At 53.8% G+C, this 17551-nt stretch overlaps 1 protein-coding gene across 1 annotated transcript in view; it reads left to right on the forward strand.

The window, feature by feature from the left end:
* PDIA5 (protein disulfide isomerase family A member 5) overlaps nt 1–17551 on the forward strand; it is a 92484-nt gene that overhangs the window by 16754 nt on the left and 58179 nt on the right. The window contains exons 2-5 of the mRNA XM_027106550.1: nt 4662–4788; nt 7659–7746; nt 17056–17139; nt 17400–17445. Coding sequence (XP_026962351.1) covers nt 4662–4788; nt 7659–7746; nt 17056–17139; nt 17400–17445 — 345 coding nt within the window. The remainder of the gene's footprint in view (nt 1–4661; nt 4789–7658; nt 7747–17055; nt 17140–17399; nt 17446–17551) is intronic.

The following is a 17551-nucleotide window of genomic DNA, read 5'->3' on the forward strand; positions in this document are numbered from 1 at the left end:
TGGAAAGGTTAAAATCGACTGAAGTGGAGGAGAAAGGAGAATGTTAAGTGGCCGGAGGAGAGTCCCCTTGGGGTTAGGGGAGGGAGGAAAGGGCCTCGCTCCCTTTGCCCCTGTGGTTGCTTGCTAAGGTGAGGGTCTGTCTAAGGCCAGACACAAGGGCCTTTCCCCCTCCTCTCTCAGGGATCTTACACTGAGCATCTTAGCTCTTTGCACACCAAAGTCCCCTGGTTCCCCCTAGTTCCCCCTGGATCTACCTATCCTATTTTCCTCTTGTTCCCAAATTTTCAAATCCTCTCCCTGCAAATCCTGCCTCTCCAGTGCCCACAAACGTCCATGCAGCTCCCTGTCTTAGGTGGAGACAGCCCATCCTTCTCCCGACCCTGCGGCCGCCTGTGCTCCCCGCTGCGTGGGGTGTGCTTCTCTCTGCAGCCTGGCTTCCGGCCGCCCTCCCATCACCAGAATGCTCTCGGAACATCCCTGGGGACATGGCCCTGACCTTCGCCTGCACATCACACCTGATTTCCTGTGTGTCTCCTCCCTGGTCTGTGTTGACCAGGTACCAGGTCTGTGGTACCTCCTACCTTCTTCCCACCTTTCTCCTGGTCCTTCCTCCTCCTCCTCAGCTGAGGGTTTTCCTGACTTCTCCCCCTGGACCCCAACCCCTGAGACTTCACTGACCTCACTCTCCAGCCTGGAGGACACCTGCATTGGGGCGTCTTGTCCACATGTCTGCACCCAAGCTTATTATCACCTTCCTCAACATAAGACAGAAGCCTCTTCTGCTGCTGCTGCTTCCCAGTTCTTCCAGTTTTGGTTCTTGTTCCATTTCTGAGCACAGAATCCTTGGGTCATTTTAGCCTCTACTCTCTTTCTTCCTCGCTTACATATGAATAATCATTGAGTTCTGTTGTTTTTCCCTTGAGGCTCTTGGATTGACCCATTTCGCTCCACTTGGGCAGCCACCCAGCAGGTCCCTTCACTCCAGCCTTCTGACGACTGTCCAGTCTGAGATGGGGCCAGAAGGGGCTCTTGAGCTAGGCTTTGAAGATCCCACCCTCCACCCCAGCCTGGCCCCATCTGCCTTCTCCCACCACTCCCCAGCCCAGACCCTCTCTGACTGCCCTAGGTCTGTCTGGTTTCCGTGGTCCCTCTGGGTCTCCTGAGAGCTGTCATGGACTTACCTTGTAACATGCTCCCAGCAGGGTACCTCTGCCAAGCTCAAGAGTGTGGCAGCCAGTGTGTCTGTCATGTTTATTATGCTGGACAAACAGGGCTTTCAAGGGGCCAGGTGCTCCTAGTCTAGGGGCTGGAATAGGGATGGGACGAGATGAAGAGGAGATGGACCCTCCATAAAGGGTTCTTAAGCAGGCCGGCCGCAGACCGTGAGTTTAAGCCCCAGCATCATTGTACTTCTGGCGGAGCTGAAGCTGTCTGCTGTGTGAGGGTGAACGCTGGCTCAGCGGCTTTGGTGGCTGGCTGCAAAGTGGTTTGTTTACTCTGAGAGTGGCTGTTGGTTAGAGGACCTGAGGGGCTCGCCGGGCTTTCTAGGAAGGAAGCTGTGGATAAGCCTTGAAACTTGGTGCTCTTGTGGTTTTTGCTGTAGACACTTTGCTGTCGCTTGGCCCAGCTGCACCCTGCTGTGCTACCCAGGCAGGTGGGCACTGGGCCTGCCCTCCCTTCCCCTTTCCTGCTCCCCTGTCCAGAAGTGCAGGTGCCGGCCAGCCTCAGGAGAGCTGGTCTTCGGGTCAGAGTCCTGAGGCACTGGGCAAGGGTAATTGTTTTTCTGACTGGCCAGGTTATTTGAGGATTTAAAACAGCAGTGTCCAACAGATTCTCTTATTTTTTTCCTTTAACCATGCGCACTGTGCTATGGACCTTTTAGTCTGAAGTGCGTTAGCTCCCTGGGAGCAGTGGAATAACGTGATAATAAGGTGGAATGAACTTTTTGGTGAGCTCTCAAGGTCGCTGCATGAGGGCAGGGGGTCCTCAGGCATCATGCACTGCCCTGCTGGGGCAGAATAAGGGAGAAATCATTCTTGGACAGCTCCTCCTGATGGTTTTACCCTGGGGAGAAGGGTAAAGTTGCATCCAATGGCAGATTATATTTAGAAACACTAAAATATGGCCACATTTCCATCTCCTACTCTGCTGAGATGGAAATTTGTATTATATATTACGGTAACTGATCCTATTAGAGTGCTTTATGATTTATAAAGCATTTTCGATAAGTTACCCCATTTCATCCTCACAGCTGTCCCACAAGGGAGGTATCATTTTCTCCACATCAGATGCGAAGCACTAAGCGTCTAAAAGATTGAGTGATGTTGCCCGGGCATCTTAGCTATTGAGTGGTAGAGCTCAGACTCAATGTGAGACTTCTGGCTACAAAGAGGCGGTGGCATGAGAGGGCCTGGGGTCAAATAGAGAGACTGGGGTTCAGATGCTGGACCTGCTTCTTATTAGCTGTGTGACTTTCGTCAGATTATTTAACTGATCTATAAGATCAAGCATATAGGATAATCTGTAGTTGCCTCTTCTTATTGACCACGTTCCTCTGTCCTCTGTCCTTGTTCCATTCTGGGCTGGTTGCTCCGTGGGGTCAGGACATTTGTTCTGGGACTTCTCTTCACCATCAACATGGTACTTCTTGCCTCTCTCCTCTGTTCGATCCTTTGTTTCCTAGGTTCCATGTCTTTCTCATTTTTTATTTATTTCTTGTTTTGGTGGAGCATGAGTTCCAGTTGCTTCCTGAGAATGGGAAATTTGGTGGTAAATTTTTCACATCTGAGACCTTAAGTCTGAGTCAATCTCTACTCACAATTGACAGGTAGTTTGGCTGGTTATAGAATTCCAGTTGGAAATCATGTTACTTGGGGAATTGTGGAGGCAATGCTTCATTGTCTTTTGGTATGCTGATGAAATGTCCTATGCCAGTTCTGACCCCTGATGTTTTGTGTGTGGTGGTTTTCTTGTTTTGTTTTGTTTTGTTTCCCTTTGGAACTTTCAGAATCTCCTCTTTGTCAGCAGTGTTCTGAAAATTTTCAATGATGTACTTGGTGAGAGTCTTTTTTTTACTGGTGATGTTGGGCCCTCTCACCTGGAAACTCAACATCCTTCAGTTCTGGGATATTTTCTTGAATTATTTCCTTGATAATTTCTTTTCCTCTGTTTTCTTCTTTTTCTTTAGTTCCTTTAATTTGGCTCTTGCACTTAGTGAATACCTATTATTTGTCTTATCTTGTTCTTCTGCTTTTTATTTCTTGATCTTTTTGTTTTATTTCAGAGGAGTTTTTTCAGCTCTACCTTCAGCCCTATTGAAATTTTTTGTTTCTGCAAGGATTTTACTTTCTGAGAGGTTTTCATCATTCTCTTTGACTACTCCTTTTTCATAGCATTCTATTCTTGTCTTATGGGTGCACCATTTTATTTCTCTGAGGATAATAATTTTAGTTGTTTTCTTCTGTTCTTTTTAAGTTTCATCTTTCCATTGTTTTGTTCTCATCTCTGTCTTTGTGTTGAGGGCTTCCCTCAGACGTCTGGTGAATCTTGGTTATCTGTGTGTAATGAAGATCAAGACATAGGCTGTGGGTTGCAGACTCTTGAGTGTGGGGAGCGGGTGGAGGGCACTTGTTTACTGGGAGGGCCTCACAGTGGGTATCTGAATGGGAAGTCAGCTGTTTCATTGGAAGAGTCTCCAAATCACTATCTTTTGGTTGTTTTTCTTATGCTCCTCAGTTAACCTAGAGAAAAATTCTCTAACCTACTTGGGGGGATCAGATTGGCAACATTCTGGAAAAGGGAAGGGAGATGCTGGGGGGTAGGGGCTTAGGGGAGATGGGTGATCTCTAGGTTCAATTTGTCCATACTCCCTCCCACCTTTGCCTGGTGTCTCCTGGCAGAGCTTTTCTTATTCAGTCTTTGTAGATGGTAACCCCTGTGTTTTCTGCCGGCTAGGCAGGGGACTGTGTGGGTTGGGTGAGGGGATCTGCTGTGTGACAGCTCTTTGTTCAAACATTTAACAACCTCTCCTTCCCTGCCCCTGCTTTTCAGCCCACCTCTCTTCATGCCTGCGGAGGTGCCTGGTACTTCTAGGGCCCAAGGTTTTTTAGGGTTTTCTCTGGGAGAATTGGCTTGTTTCTTGTTGGCTGATCTCCTGAGATCATTGGCTAAGTGGGGAGAGTGGAAAACCCCTCACCCATCCATTCCCACCCTAAACGGGGTCACATTAAGAGGTGATCATACTTCCCTGTGGACTTGGGGCTTTGGTGCTGCCAGGTGGGATGGAGTTTTGACATTGCTCCAGTGTGTGGTGTTTGGGTGCAGTGTAGGGTACAGACATTGACCTCCCAGAGAGGTCTTGATTGAAAGGATGGCAAGAACGTCCATGCAGCGTGCTTATGTACCTGTGCAGTCCATACGGCTTCATAAAAAAGATGAAGGGTGAGCTGGTGACTGGAAGTGGTCTGGAAGAGTCCCTGTGGGAGGGGGCGCGATTTGGAGAGGGGATGAGACGAAAGGCAGGTGTAGAGTTGAGAGAAGGAGGGGTGAGCCTTATCCCTCCCAAGGCAACTGTGCCTAGAGGCAGCACATCTGGGGCACCCCTTCTTGCTCAGCCCCAGCCGGGACCTGAGACTCATGGTCCTTGGCTCCTTGATCCCCAGGTGGTCCTGCCGACGTGGCTGTCCTCTACAAAGTTCTCCTCACTCGTCGAGAGAATCTCTGACCCCAAGGACTTGAAAAAACTTCTCAGGACCCGGAATAACGTGCTGGTGCTTTACTCCAAATCTGGTGAGTGCCCCTTCTGGCCTTGGGGCCATCGTCAGGGATGCGGCGGGATGGACAGGAAGGAACGGGGACAGAAGTGGGAGGCACTAAAGTGCCTAAGGTGGGACTAAAAACCTCTCAGGGAAGGTCCGTCAGAAGATGCAGGGGTGTCAGTTCTGCTGCTTTTGGATCCCTAAGAGGGCGTTTCAGTTCCCTTTTACCAGTGTTTCTTAGGAAAAGCCCTCTGGAGTCCCTCAGTACCTCAGGGGGAGAGGACGTGTGTGTGAAGGAGGACAGAGGACAGTGACCGCCCGGCATGGACGCTCTGGCTCTCTGGACAGCATGGCCAGCCCTGCCAGGCACGTGGCGTGCTTCGCCAGAGCTGTTGATTAATCGACTGGGCCAACCTGTCGCCAGCTGAATTGGTCCCAGGCTTGGGGGAACGCACCCAGGCTGGCAGCCCTGGCCCTGCCTGGCCCCAGTCTGTCCCGCTCTGGGGTCAGAACAAGAGACTGAGTTTGGAGTGGGCTCCACGCTCAGGACAGGGTGGCTTCAGTGGGGGTAGGACTAGTGGTTTGCCTCTTCTGACCTTGAAGATGGAGAGAGGTTTGCTCAGCTCTTGGCTGCGACTTTGAACGTCTGACTGCTGATGCTGTTCCAGCAGAGTTAAGTGTTTTCGCTGCTCCCAAGGATGCCAAGTGTTCTGTGCCCCGAAGGAGCAGCGGCCAGTGGCGGGGCTGGTTCCGGGCGCAGCTCTCCCTGGCAGCTCATCCTCGACTCCCATTGGCATGGGGGACCGATGGATGTTTTGGATGTGTGTCCCTCCTGAAGCCTGCATTCTCCAAGCACCCGGGCACGTGCTTGCCCTTCCCAGGGCCTGGCACACACTCCCTGCAGTTGTTGTTGGGAGCCCAGCGTGTGACTAGCATTCCTTTCCTGTCAAGAATAGGGGGAAACCGAGGCAGGGGGAAAGCAGAGTTGCTCCTGAGGCCTGGGGTCTAGGGCCCTGGACCAGCGTGGCTCAGCCCCCTTGGCTGCTTCCGGAGCTGGGGGGTCGTCAGTGCCCTCCAGGGACTCGCTCAGGTCCTTCCCTGGGTGGGTGCTCTCACATAAGCTCATCTTCTTAGAAGGACTCTGACAGGAACTTGTGTGACACACTCTCATTTGCTGCTTTGCTGTGAGGTTGTGGGTAATGTCCAGTTGAGGGAGGAATTAGAGTTCAGGGAGAACAGCTGCCTGATCTGAGGTCTACCAGCCAGTGGGCGGTAGAGCTGGTCCCGCCGCTGCCTCCGCCTCGCTTCCTCTGCTGGAGCGCGCGGAGAGATGTTCTGAGTCTGCAGCGACAGGAGGCTCGCCACCAGGAAAGGATTCGGAAAGGAGAGAGTGGGAAGGCGAGGTGTCCAGACCAGGGCTTGCAGGGGCCGGAGGCAGGGCTGGGAGCGCTCTTGTTTTCTCTCGGGCCGTCGCCCAGCCTCTGTCTCTGCCTCTTGGTAGTGGAACTCTCAGTGCTGCCCGTGCGCCCGGCTCCTCCCTACTTTGGACCGCTGGTCGCGGGCCGGGTGATTTTGCCTCCTTGCCTCTTGCCCGGCCCTGCTCCTGAGACTTGGGGACCTCCCGGGACTTTGGGAGCAGCGCCGGGAACTGGCTTCTCTCCCCCCACCACCCCTTCCAGCCAGTGCCTCCCCTTCCACGGCTGAAAGGCAGGGTTGGGAGGGCCTTCACATGGCTCTACATTCCCTCCCCTGCCTCCCAGAGCCCAGCTGGAAGGGTGGGGGGCGGCCTTTCCCACCTGGGCTGCGCCCCCTCCTCCTGTGGGCCTGGGGGGTTCCTGGGAGGGCCTCCTGCAGGAGGCTCCGTGCACGGCTCTTGCGGGGTGCTTTCCGTTCGCTGCATGAAAGGCTCAGCGTGCTTTGTGTTCACAAACAGCTTCCGTTAGCCACACTAGAAGAGGAGATCTGAGGAGGTAGCTAGTTCGCATATCATTTCTTCTTGGCTGTGGAGTGTGTCCTGTGGTTTCTGCTGGGGGAAGGCGGCAGGCAGCCTGCGCTCTCCTTAGTGTCTGCGTGGAGGCCCTTGCCAGGGAGCTCACAGGGGTGACGGGGTAAGGTGACAGCCTGGCCACAGCCACCCAGCAGTGGACCGCTGCAGGCTGGCAGCGTGGAAATCCCGGCCACAGAGGCTCTGTTTCTAAGCACCCGCCCTCCTAGTTTCCAGGGGCTTTGCCCAAAGCTTCTTCCTTTCTCATGTTCATCCGCCCGGCCCCGGGGCGTAGTCCGCGGTCCTGCGGTTGTCCCCCAAGGTACTGCCAGTGCTGGGAAAGAGGGCCGTGAAAGTGACTTGTGTACATTTAGTATCAGTCCATCAGAGACTAGTGTCACACGTAAACCTCATTAAATCACCATGTTGTACCGAGTCCCTAGGTGAGTGTGTGACACACAAGTGAAGGAAGGGTCTGGTCCCTCCCTTGTCAGCTCCCAGGTTGGGCACCAGGGCAGACCAGTGTGGAATCAGCAGACTCGGTCCCCGCCTAGTCATAGAATTGTAATTGTTCGGTTATAGAATTTTCAAAATGTGTCCCAGAATAGTAATGAGTCAGAGAGTCTACTGGAAGTTGAGGATCCGGCCGAGAGATTCTGGGAAGAGTGAGGCGTGAGGTGTGGCTTGAAGGCGGGTTAGGGTTAGGGTTCTGCGTCTGTGAGGATGGCGGGAGCAGAGCTTTCTGAGAAGAGCTGGGCTGTTCTTAGAGAACCGTTGCCGCAGGGACGACGTTCTAACTGGTGCTCAGGACCTCACCTCTAGGACTGGTCTCCGTCCTTCCCTGCCCCTGAGGGAAGATGGCAGGGGAGGCCATGGTGCACTTGGGTACAGATGTTTAATTTTTTGTTTTTTCACAGAGGCTGCAGCTGAAAGTCATCTCAGGTTATTGTCTACTGTGGCCCAGGCAGTGAAAGGACAAGGCACCATCTGCTGGGTGGACTGTGGGTATGTCCTGGGGATGTGGGGTATGGTGGCTGGGGGGCCGGGTGTGGGCTCTGGTGGGTGGGGTGGGACTTGTTCCTGATTGATACTCTGGGAGAGGGGATGTGATGGAGAGATGGCTGCAGAAGGACCCCCCCCCTCCCCGGCCCAGCAATGCTGCAGGACGCTGTGGGCTGGAGGAGGGGCAGGTGTGGCTCTGCTCCTGTCTTTCCGGCCCCGCCCCTCTTCTTCCCTCCTCCGTAGTGCTTTTTCTTTTTACTCTGTTGTCCTGTGTCACTTGATTTTGCCTCCTCAGTGGGTGGTAGAGGGGGCCTTGGTGCCCAAAGAGGCAAGATGATTTCCAGGGCCACTCGGGGGGCTTGCTTATTGGGTGGGGCCCGGGCCCTTAATAGAGGACTCCAGTGCCCACGGTGCAAAAGCGGTGGGGCCAGCTGACGACCTGTCTGTTACCTTGGCTCCAGGGTGGCTCCATTAGATGTGTCAGTCCTGGACAGGTGGCTCAGTCCTTCCGGCTCTCTCCTCTGGCCTGCGTCCCTACCCCCACGCGTCCTGATGATGATGCTGTGAGCTACTTCTCCTGCCTCGCCTGCCCCTCCCGGAGACTTCCTTGTCGGTGCTGCGGTGGCAGAAGCAAGCGCCGGCCCGTGGGAGGGAGAGCTGCTTCTGAGTGTGGCGAAGGGGGCTCTTGCTCGAATTCCTCTGATGCTTTTGAGTTTGGGAGTTTTGAGTCCACGGTGTGCTCAGCTTCCCTTTCCTTTCAGTCATTAGGAGTAATTGCCACATCTCCCTGTGTTCAGTGCTTTTGCTGCTGGGATTTCTATACACACACCTTTTGTCACATAATTAGCTCCCAGTTGGGCATAGATCGGCAAAAACAGAGCAAAGACACATAGACAGTGAAACATACGGAAAAGGTCGGGAAGAATAGGTTTATTCTTTGCACGTTTGTTGAGCACTGGCTGCACGCAAGGCACTGCGCTGCGCTTGGTGGATGCCAGCATTTACATGTCCTTTTGACAAGGACAGGAGGTGTTTCCAGAGCCGCTGAGTGCAGCCACTCCTCACCTGGACTTGGAGTTTATCGGGAGTGTGGGCTTGGGAAGAGGAGAGGAGAGGAGCATAGGCGGTATTTCAGTCTTGTTAGTACGGGGACGAGGTGGGCTCTCCTGGGAAGAGAGGCAGTTCTTTCCCTGCATGGCCCATAAAGATCTCTGTAACCTTTACTGTCTCTGTCTTTGCCCGAGTCACAAGCCCTGCTGCTACCCTGTGGGGTTCAGTGAGCTTTTATGGGCTGCACTCCAGTGCAATCTCCTTCCTCTTTATTCAGAGTTCTAAGTGGCTATTTTGCAAATGAACTTCTGGGACACAACAGTTTTACAAGTTGATAGCCTCAAGCTGGTCCTGCCCATCGTTGGAGAGAATTGAAGGAGATTCATATTTTGACAAAGCACTGAATGAGACCAGGAGAAGTCTTAGCCAGTCGGTGTTTGCTGTAGGGTGTGTGAGTGTGTGTGTGTGTGTGTTTGTGTATGTGCACGCATGTACACACACACGTGCCTGTCTGGCCTCACGCCTCCCAGTTGATTCAAACACCAGCGAAATGGAACAGACGGCTCACTAGACAGTTGGCGAGATTGTAGCTGTTGGTTACTTCTAGTTCATAGTTGGGCTGGAAGTGTTCATATCTTCCAGGTGTGTCTCTGTCTCCCATATTTTACCAGGCGTGATCTGTGTGACTGGCAAAGTACTAAAGCCTATTAGAGGGACAGGGTGCTTTGGAATCTCCATACCCAAAGATGACATCAGTCCTGCCAAGCTGACAGAGCCTCATCACAGGGAGTTCTCATCAGGCTTGTAGGTGGCAGAAGTGGGCAGAAGAGCTTCGTTTCGCTGCGCCATGCATCTGGGTCCATTCAGCAGACATTCCCGAGCACTTACTCTGTGCTTTGAGGGACACACATGGCTAACAGTGTCCTCGAGGAGCGCAGTGTGCAAGGAGGAGAGGAAGCAGACACCTAGCCAGGTGATTAGTCACTTCGTTCTGCCTGGAAAGGCTGAGGAAGACTTCACAGAGGAGGTCGAATTCAAATTTGGGGCAAAGACCTCAGAATAGCAGGTCTTTAAAGTGCCCTGGCTTTCCCTGCAGGCAGCTCCCTGTGGTGTGGGCCCCTCGGGTCATCTGGCCCTGGACAGGCAGGACTTTATGGGGCCAGGGTTAGTGTGTGAACACAGACCAAGAATAGAATTCAGGACTCATTTGGAGACTTGCTGTCTGGAATCAATAAAAGTACAAACGGGAGAAATAATCCTGTGACTTTTGATGTTCTAAAATGAAAATCTGGGGGGGCACCTTAGAGCTTAAAAGAGGTAACCTTAAGACAAAAGGATTCACTGTTCGCATAATTGCTACTCACTTTATGCCTCTAAGAGGAAGTATAAACTGCGATATTAAATAGCTTTTAAACGTTTAGATGGGTAGGTGGAATATGGAGCTATAACGGATGATGTTGGAAGCAGGAATACCTGGGTTCGAGTTTGAAGTCAGAGGCAGGATACAGCTAAATCTTCCCAGAACAGCCAAAGGGATAGAACTCGGAGCTCTGGTCCGTGCAGGCCACCCTGGGTGGCAGTTCACGGATCACCGTTACACAAAGAGATCCCCAAGGACATGAGCTGGTTCTGCCCGTCTGCTCAGCCACTCCTGCTCTGAGACTTCTGAATGTGCCCCGTTAATTAAGGGAACCCGCCGTGTGCACTCCGGACCCTGTGATGAGAGCCCTCAGCTGTTGTCCTAAACGCACTCAGTCTGTGTTTATGAGTCTGAATGAGACGCCCTGGGATGGGCAGAAGCGCTCCGGTGGGTGCTCTCTGCGGGAGAGTGAGCAGGGGAACAGCAGGTGGGCAGCCAGAGCACAGCTGCCCTCGAGTAGGCCCTGCTGTGTGTGGTTCCCCACCTCTGCTTCCTGCCCTGCCAGTGAAGGGTCGGAGGTGGGAATGGGGATGCCAGGGCTTGGGGTGGGTGATGACCCCTCTGCCTTCCCCCCTTAAAAGGCAGGTGAGGGGGGCAGAGGGCATCCTAGGGGGAGAGAAGACAGTGCTCCGGGGTGAGGCTGTAGAGGTGTGTGCAGTAAACACAGGCCCCGGTTGAGGGGTCAGCTCCACTACTTACTAGCCCCATGACCCTGGACAGGTCGGTTACCCTGAGTCTGTTTCCTCATCTGTGAAATGGAACAATAATACATATTCTGCCTTCTTACCGGGTCTGTGTTGAAGATCTTTGTAGAATAGAATTTAATGTGAGATCCCATTCTACTCTTGTTGTCTTTCATCTGGACCAGATTGTCAGGACATTCCAAGAAGCTGGAGGGAGGGAAATGCTGTGTTTGTCTTCAAGAGCTCTTCCTTGGGTGAGGACCCCTTGGTCATCGTGAGGATGGTCCTGAAGAAGCTTTTGGGTGTGAGAGTCAGCCCAGTGGATAGGGTGTTTTGCTTTGGCCCTTAAGAGCTATGCGGTGCTGTGGAACTTGCAGGACTGCAGGTCAGGAGGCCTGGCTCTGAGTCCAGGCTCTGACAGCAAATAGATGTGGGACCTTTGGCAAGTCACTGCCCCTCTCTGGGCTTCAGTTTGCTCTTGTGTGAAATATGGAGTTGAATCTTCCAAGGTGCTCCCATCCCTGCATAGCCTGGTTCAGAGCGTTCCAGAAGCTGCCAGGCTCATACGTGTATACACATACGTGCTCGTGTGTATGCATGTGTATACAGACCCATGTATTCATGGAAATGTGTGGGAGGCTGTGTCTTCCAGTCTTCGTGTCTCTCCCCACCCTGGGTGTCTGCCTCGTACGTCTCTCCGGTCCCTCCCTCTCAGCATCTCTCCTCTCTCCCGCTTTGTTCCCTCTCCCTTGATAGTTTCTATTGCTCCTTCCCTTCTCGGGTCCCTGCCTCCCCCATTCTTTTGGTCTTTTTCTTCCTCTCTTCTGTGTGTGGATATTTCTTCTCTTTTTCTTGCTTTTCTGGTGCTTTCCTCCCCGGTCCTGCCTGCGTGCCGGCAGGCACACGTACCCCTCTCCGCTGGGCCCCGGGCCCCCGTAACCTGTGGCTTTGAAGTGTCCGTAGGGTTTCTGGCTTCTGTCCAGGGATTTGTCAGCTCTCCCTTCCCCTCACTCCACCTCCTGGCTAAGATCTCAGCAGCCACGCTCGGGTTGGCTGGTGGTAGTTGTCCAGCTCTTAAGTGGGTTGAGTGTGAGGGAGTTGGTATTCCCCACGTGCCCTGCAGCCTGGCATCGGGGCTCGGTCTTGGCACGGAGGGCTGCTTTCTGGGCGGCGGAGCTGGAGCCAGCAGGCGGGAGCCATGCCCGGGGTGCTAATTCCTGGGGCTGGTTCTCATGGGGCTGAGGCTGCCCAACGGGGCGCCTGCTGCCTTCTTTTCCTGAGGGTTTAAGGTCATTACCTTACCACCTGCTCTCATTCTCCCATCTGCTTTCTTTCCCCTGGAGCAGTGCTGGCTTCCCAGATCCAAGACGTGGGGCCTGTCAGGGCAGGCATAACATATTTTGAAGCCCATGTTTTCTTCCAAAAATGATTCGAGCTTAGCATTTGCTCCTTTACGTGTGAGCGTGTTGAAATTACCATGGGATAAAGCAGGCTTCCAGAAGAGACGCCGTGTTTTGTGTCGTGGCTTCAGACACCTTGTGGCACACTGCTGTGCCCTCGGGGGGGTGACGTGTCCCCCCAGGACTGCTGGGCCGGGGAGGCAGGTGGAGGATGAGAAGGCATGCTCTTTCTCGTATTCCCATCACTCTCATGAACTCTGCTACATGATTCGTATGCCTTCGTGAGGTTGGCACCAAGGAGGACAGCCAGACTCCTGTTGTGGGAGTCCCTTCGTCATCAGGGCTAGTGACTAGCCACCCAGGTCCGGGCAAGTTGAAGGCCCAGCTGTTCTAGGCTGTTCTCTGTCTCCTGCCTTTGCCCTCCGGCTACCTCCTTCCACATTGTCCTCTGCATGGGGCACCTTGCAGCCATGCTGACGGTGTTGTTTTGCTCACTCGCTCCTTATCTTGCATTTTTTTCACGTCTCTGAAGTGGGGGCACGTCCCACCTCTCCTCTGCTACCCACCCTCTGGGGTGACAGGTCCATCCACTCAGAATCCCGTGTTAGACCCGAGCAGATGGAAGAAAGGGATTTACCCCTTCTTTGGTGGGGAAGGGACCCGAGGAAGGCTGAGTTGGCCGAGGCACACAGTGTCCAAGACAGGCTGGGGGCCCCGCCTCTGGTCCTCAGTGTAGTCCGCTTTCTACCCGCTGCCGGAGGCGGCCCAGTCTCCACCCTCGGTCCTGGCTTCTGGCTCCCGGTCCATCCGTCAGGATACAGGCAGCCTGCCTTGATGCTTTAGTAATACTTGACTCTGTAGGGGAATAGAGAGCTCCATCCAGCTCGTATGGACAACTCCCGCATTCTGCAGCTCGGGAAACCAAGGGCCCTGCCAGAGGCCACAGGCTGGCTAGCGGCAGAGCCAGATCTAGAAGCCATCAGTCACTCCAACTGACAGTGACTCCGGGGAGGGTTTGATACTTAGGCTGCGACTTCTCAAAGTCAAGTACCTCCCCTTCCCGAGCCTCCAGCACCTTATTTCTTCTCTTTCTTCCTACTCTTATCCCCCCACCTTTCATCCCTGGGTCTGACTCCCAGGAGTGTGAGTTGCGTCTCTTGAATGATCGCCACTGCACGTGTACATCTAGTAAACACAGCACCACGTACCTGCAGCCACTCTGCACTGCTGGCCAGCAACCCACATCAAAGTCAAACGAAAACGCCCATGTGTATGTGTCTGTCTGGGTCAGGGGTGGGGAGGGAAGTGTGAAAAGGCCTCGGTGACCTTTCACATTCTCTGTAGGGGAGAGCCCAGGGAGGTGGGGGAGGAGGGGATGTAGCAGGTCATGGGTGAGTAAATGGGCAGAGGGTGTTGAGGCTCCAGCCTCCCCAGCAGAAAAGGCTGGTTCCTGCAGGACAGTTGGGGGTGGCAGATGAGGACCTCTGCATGGCCAGTCCACTCTCTGGTTGTCCCCTCCCTCTCCATCCCCGGCAGAACAGCTCATTTTCCTGCTCACTGCCTTTGCCTTTTCCCCCCAGAGCCTCAGTCACTGGCTAGAGAAGGGCGGCAGCACAATTAATTGTGCATAATCTATCAACCCAGATCCTTTTAAGTCCCTGAGCTTGGGTAATTTCTCCCCTTCCTGAACTCTTATGATTTTTATTGTCCTGTGCAATTAGTGCGCACACACACTCTGAGAGACAGAATCGTAGGAGGGAGGGGAGCCAATCTGAGAGCGCACTGTCAGGAATTTTCACCTGGCAGGATTCCTGGAGCTCAGTAGGCAGAGCCCAGAGAGCCAGCAGTGAGTGCCTCATCCCAGCGCAACAGCCGGCATCATTCCCTCGCTCACTCAGGCTATTTATAGAGCGCCTGCTATGTGCCAGCAGCTGTTGGAACCCTGGGGAAGCAGCTATGAACAAAATAAAGCCCTCGGCTTGGTGGAGCAAACCTTTCTGATGGGGGGTGACAGTGGACATGCTGGTCAGGTGTGGAGACAGCGGGGAAGGGCATGTGACAGTGCTGGATGAGGGGGGCTGAGGCTCTGGGGTCTGTGCCAGAGATGCTCGGAGGGGACGGGAGGCTGGCTCCCCACCTACCCCTCTGAGACTGTGTGCGTGTGCGTGAGCGTGTGCGTGTGCGTGTGTGTGTGTGTAGGGGGCAGGGAAGAGGAGAGAATCCTCGGGGAGTGTCCTATAACTTAAGGAGGGGAGAGGGTTGCTCAGAGTCTGCCACAAGGAATCCTGTGGCAGTGACAGAGCTGTGGTCACTGGACAGCCGTGGGGGCCATAGGCTGCGGGCTGGGCTGGATGTGCTCTCGGGGAACCTCCGTGCCCCTCCAGCTTTACCCAGTGTCTTTGGAATGTTGCTCCTAAGCCTGGCCTGGGCTCACCGGGAGAGTGACACTTTTCCATGGAGTGGGTTCCCACACAGCTGGCAGGGATTGGGGTTGCAATGATGGGCCCCATCGCTTCTCTCTCTGCTTTGTAAAGTCATAGGCAGAGGCTGCCAGCCAGGCTCAACGGAGGAGAGAGCTGACATGGGGCTGCCTTGCAGGCTGGGTGCCCCCGCTGGATGCCAGCATGGGGCGAGGGGGGCCGTGGGCACCTGGACCTCGTTCCTGCTGCAGCCACTATTTGATGTCGCATTTGGGTGGACGGTGGGTGGTCACAGAAACAGTTGCACGCAACAGAACAAAGCCGGACAGGGAAAGTGCCAAGGGAACAGTTACAAACATCTAAGTCGAGCCCTCCTGTCTCCCCTGGGGCAGGGAAACGGCGCCTCAGACGCAGTTGTCACACACAGACCCTCTGCCTGTCAGTGTGGCTTCTCCACAGGGCGCCCTCAGGACAGGGCAGACCGAACTGTAATCGCCACCGTCAGTGGAGGTGAGCCCAGCAACCCCACAGGGCTCTAGGGTAAGAGTTCAGCCACTGGCTGCGTGGGCTGCCCTTATAGGGCCTCCTGATGCACGCTCTCAGCCCTTCTGGGTCCCCTCCGCAGCCCAGCTTATCCCTTCTCTCTGGACTCCCTATCTCAGAAGGCCCTTGCCAGCCTGAGGGAGAGGCCACAGCCTTTCCTTTCTAAGTGCTTCGTGTGTTTCTTTAGTCCCCTGTTTGCTGGGGGTGCCGATGGGGGGTGCTGGAAGCTGCAGCGGCTGCAGTGATGGCCACCACAGGTAGGGCTATGCAGGGAGGGAAGGCTCTGGGTCTGGGCTGGGCTGGGGGGCCCCTGGGAGTGCCTGACACTCTCCCTCTCCGACCCACACACCTGTCCCGCAAGACATGCTTCTTGAACTGCAAACTGCACATTTACACTTAAACTGAGGTCCCATAATTTTGCTTGTCCGTCGAGGAGTGTGGCTTTTAGAATTGAGCTGAATGGTGTCATCAGTCCATCTGCTCTGGGGCTGGTGCTCCGCTGTGTGAAGCTGGTGGCCGTCGAAGGTGCTGAGGTAGGTAAAACAGGTGGGAGCCTCCAGGACTTCCCTCAGGTGGCTGTCATCCTTGGCAGAACAAGGTTTCTCATGCGGTGTAGACACCGGGGGCCAGTGGGTGTGGGTGTGGGCGGAGGTGCCCTCGCTGAGTCCATTGAGATGTGGGGAAGGGTCCTGCAGTGAGGAGCACGGCCCTGCGGGCACGGTAGCTGGCTGCCTCTGGCTGGCTGTCGGGCAGACCTGGCTGAATGTGGTGAGGTGGTGGGGAGGCCGTGAGAACAGGTGAGGTCTCTGGGGGCGCCGGCGTAGGGCACACGGGAAGCCGAACCTCGTGGGGGGGGGCAGAGATGTCGGGGAGAGGAGGAAGAGCAGAGCAGGGCAGGGGCAGGTGTCAGAATCACCTGGGAGGCTCCTTAAAGCACAGTCGCTCGAGGACCCGCCGGGAGTTTGGACTGAGCAGGTGTGGGATGGGGCTGAGAATTTGCACTTCTGACAGGTTCCTGGGTGGTGATGATGCTGCTGGTCTAGGGGCCGCATCTCGAGATCCCTGGTCTAACGGAAAGGGAGCCAAGATTAGAGGAGGTCGTGCATGAGCACTCGGTAAACGGTGAATGGCGCCCGGCAGACTCTTCGTATGAGAAGAGTTGCAGGAGTGTGATATTGCAGACGCTAGCACTTCACCAAACCTTTCCCCTTTGTCATTTCGGCTTTTGTCAATACCTGGTCAGATTTCATAACTCCTTCAACATTGCAGAACATTTCCCTCCTACTCTGGTTTGATGGTATATAGCAGGTGGCATGTGGCACACATCAGAGGTGTAAAAACAAAAACTTGCTGGGGCTGCAGGTAGAGCTTCTGAAGTCGTGATCTGCGGGAGGGTCAGGGAATCAGTATGCTTAAAAACTTCCTCAGGTGATTCCAATGAGCAGCCAGGACTGGGAACCACTGTCCTGAGCTTATTTTCCTTCTTAGAATGGACCATCTGCCTTCTAAGCTTCTGGGGCACTTCCTTTGCCTGGATCCATCACGTTGCCCCTTACAAGTAGCGATGTGTCCTCCCCACCTGCTTGCCCCTGTCTTTCCAAATCAGTCCAGATCCTGTTGGTTTCTCTACTTCCTCCTGTTCCCTGAGAGCCCACGCGTAGTGAGGGCCTCACTTGCTACTGAGAATTCCAAGCTACCTGCCTTACTCTTGGGCCACCAGCAAATTTTACTCCATTAGCACCTTCGTGAGGGCTTCAGATAACAAGTGTCTTTTTCCTGACATTTGTGTCTTTCAGTGACGCAGAGAGTAGAAAATTGTGCAAGAAGATGAAAGTTGACCTAAGCGCAAAGGACAAAAAGGTCGAATTATTCCATTACCAGTAAGTACGTGTGGGCATTTCCAATTTCCAAGTAAATGCTGAAAGCTTTCATTGGTATTCTCAGCAAACCGCGATTTTTAGTGAGATTAATTTTATTTCAGAATGGTTCTTTTTCTGTGTTTACAATTATTTCTTAAAAAAAAAAAACTTGACCTGTGTTCAGTAACTGAATCTTATTAAGATGCTGCGGGAAACCAAAGGTAAGTAAGTGTCTTCACAACCATTCCTAAAGTTAACACGTTTTTCTCCTCATTTGACAGGGATGGTGCGTTTCATACTGAATATAACCGAGCTGTGACATTTAAGGTAAATTTCCCTCCCTCATTCTCAGCAGAGGAGGAAGGGCAGAGTGTACAAATGCCCTTCCAAATGACCTGAGGGATTCTCATCTCTAGAACATAGATCAGCAGAA

Source organism: Aethalodelphis obliquidens, unplaced genomic scaffold (genome assembly GCF_003676395.1).
Source record: "Aethalodelphis obliquidens isolate GAN/ISIS:26980383/991018 unplaced genomic scaffold, ASM367639v1 scaffold1, whole genome shotgun sequence".
Lineage (NCBI taxonomy): Eukaryota > Metazoa > Chordata > Mammalia > Artiodactyla > Delphinidae > Aethalodelphis > Aethalodelphis obliquidens.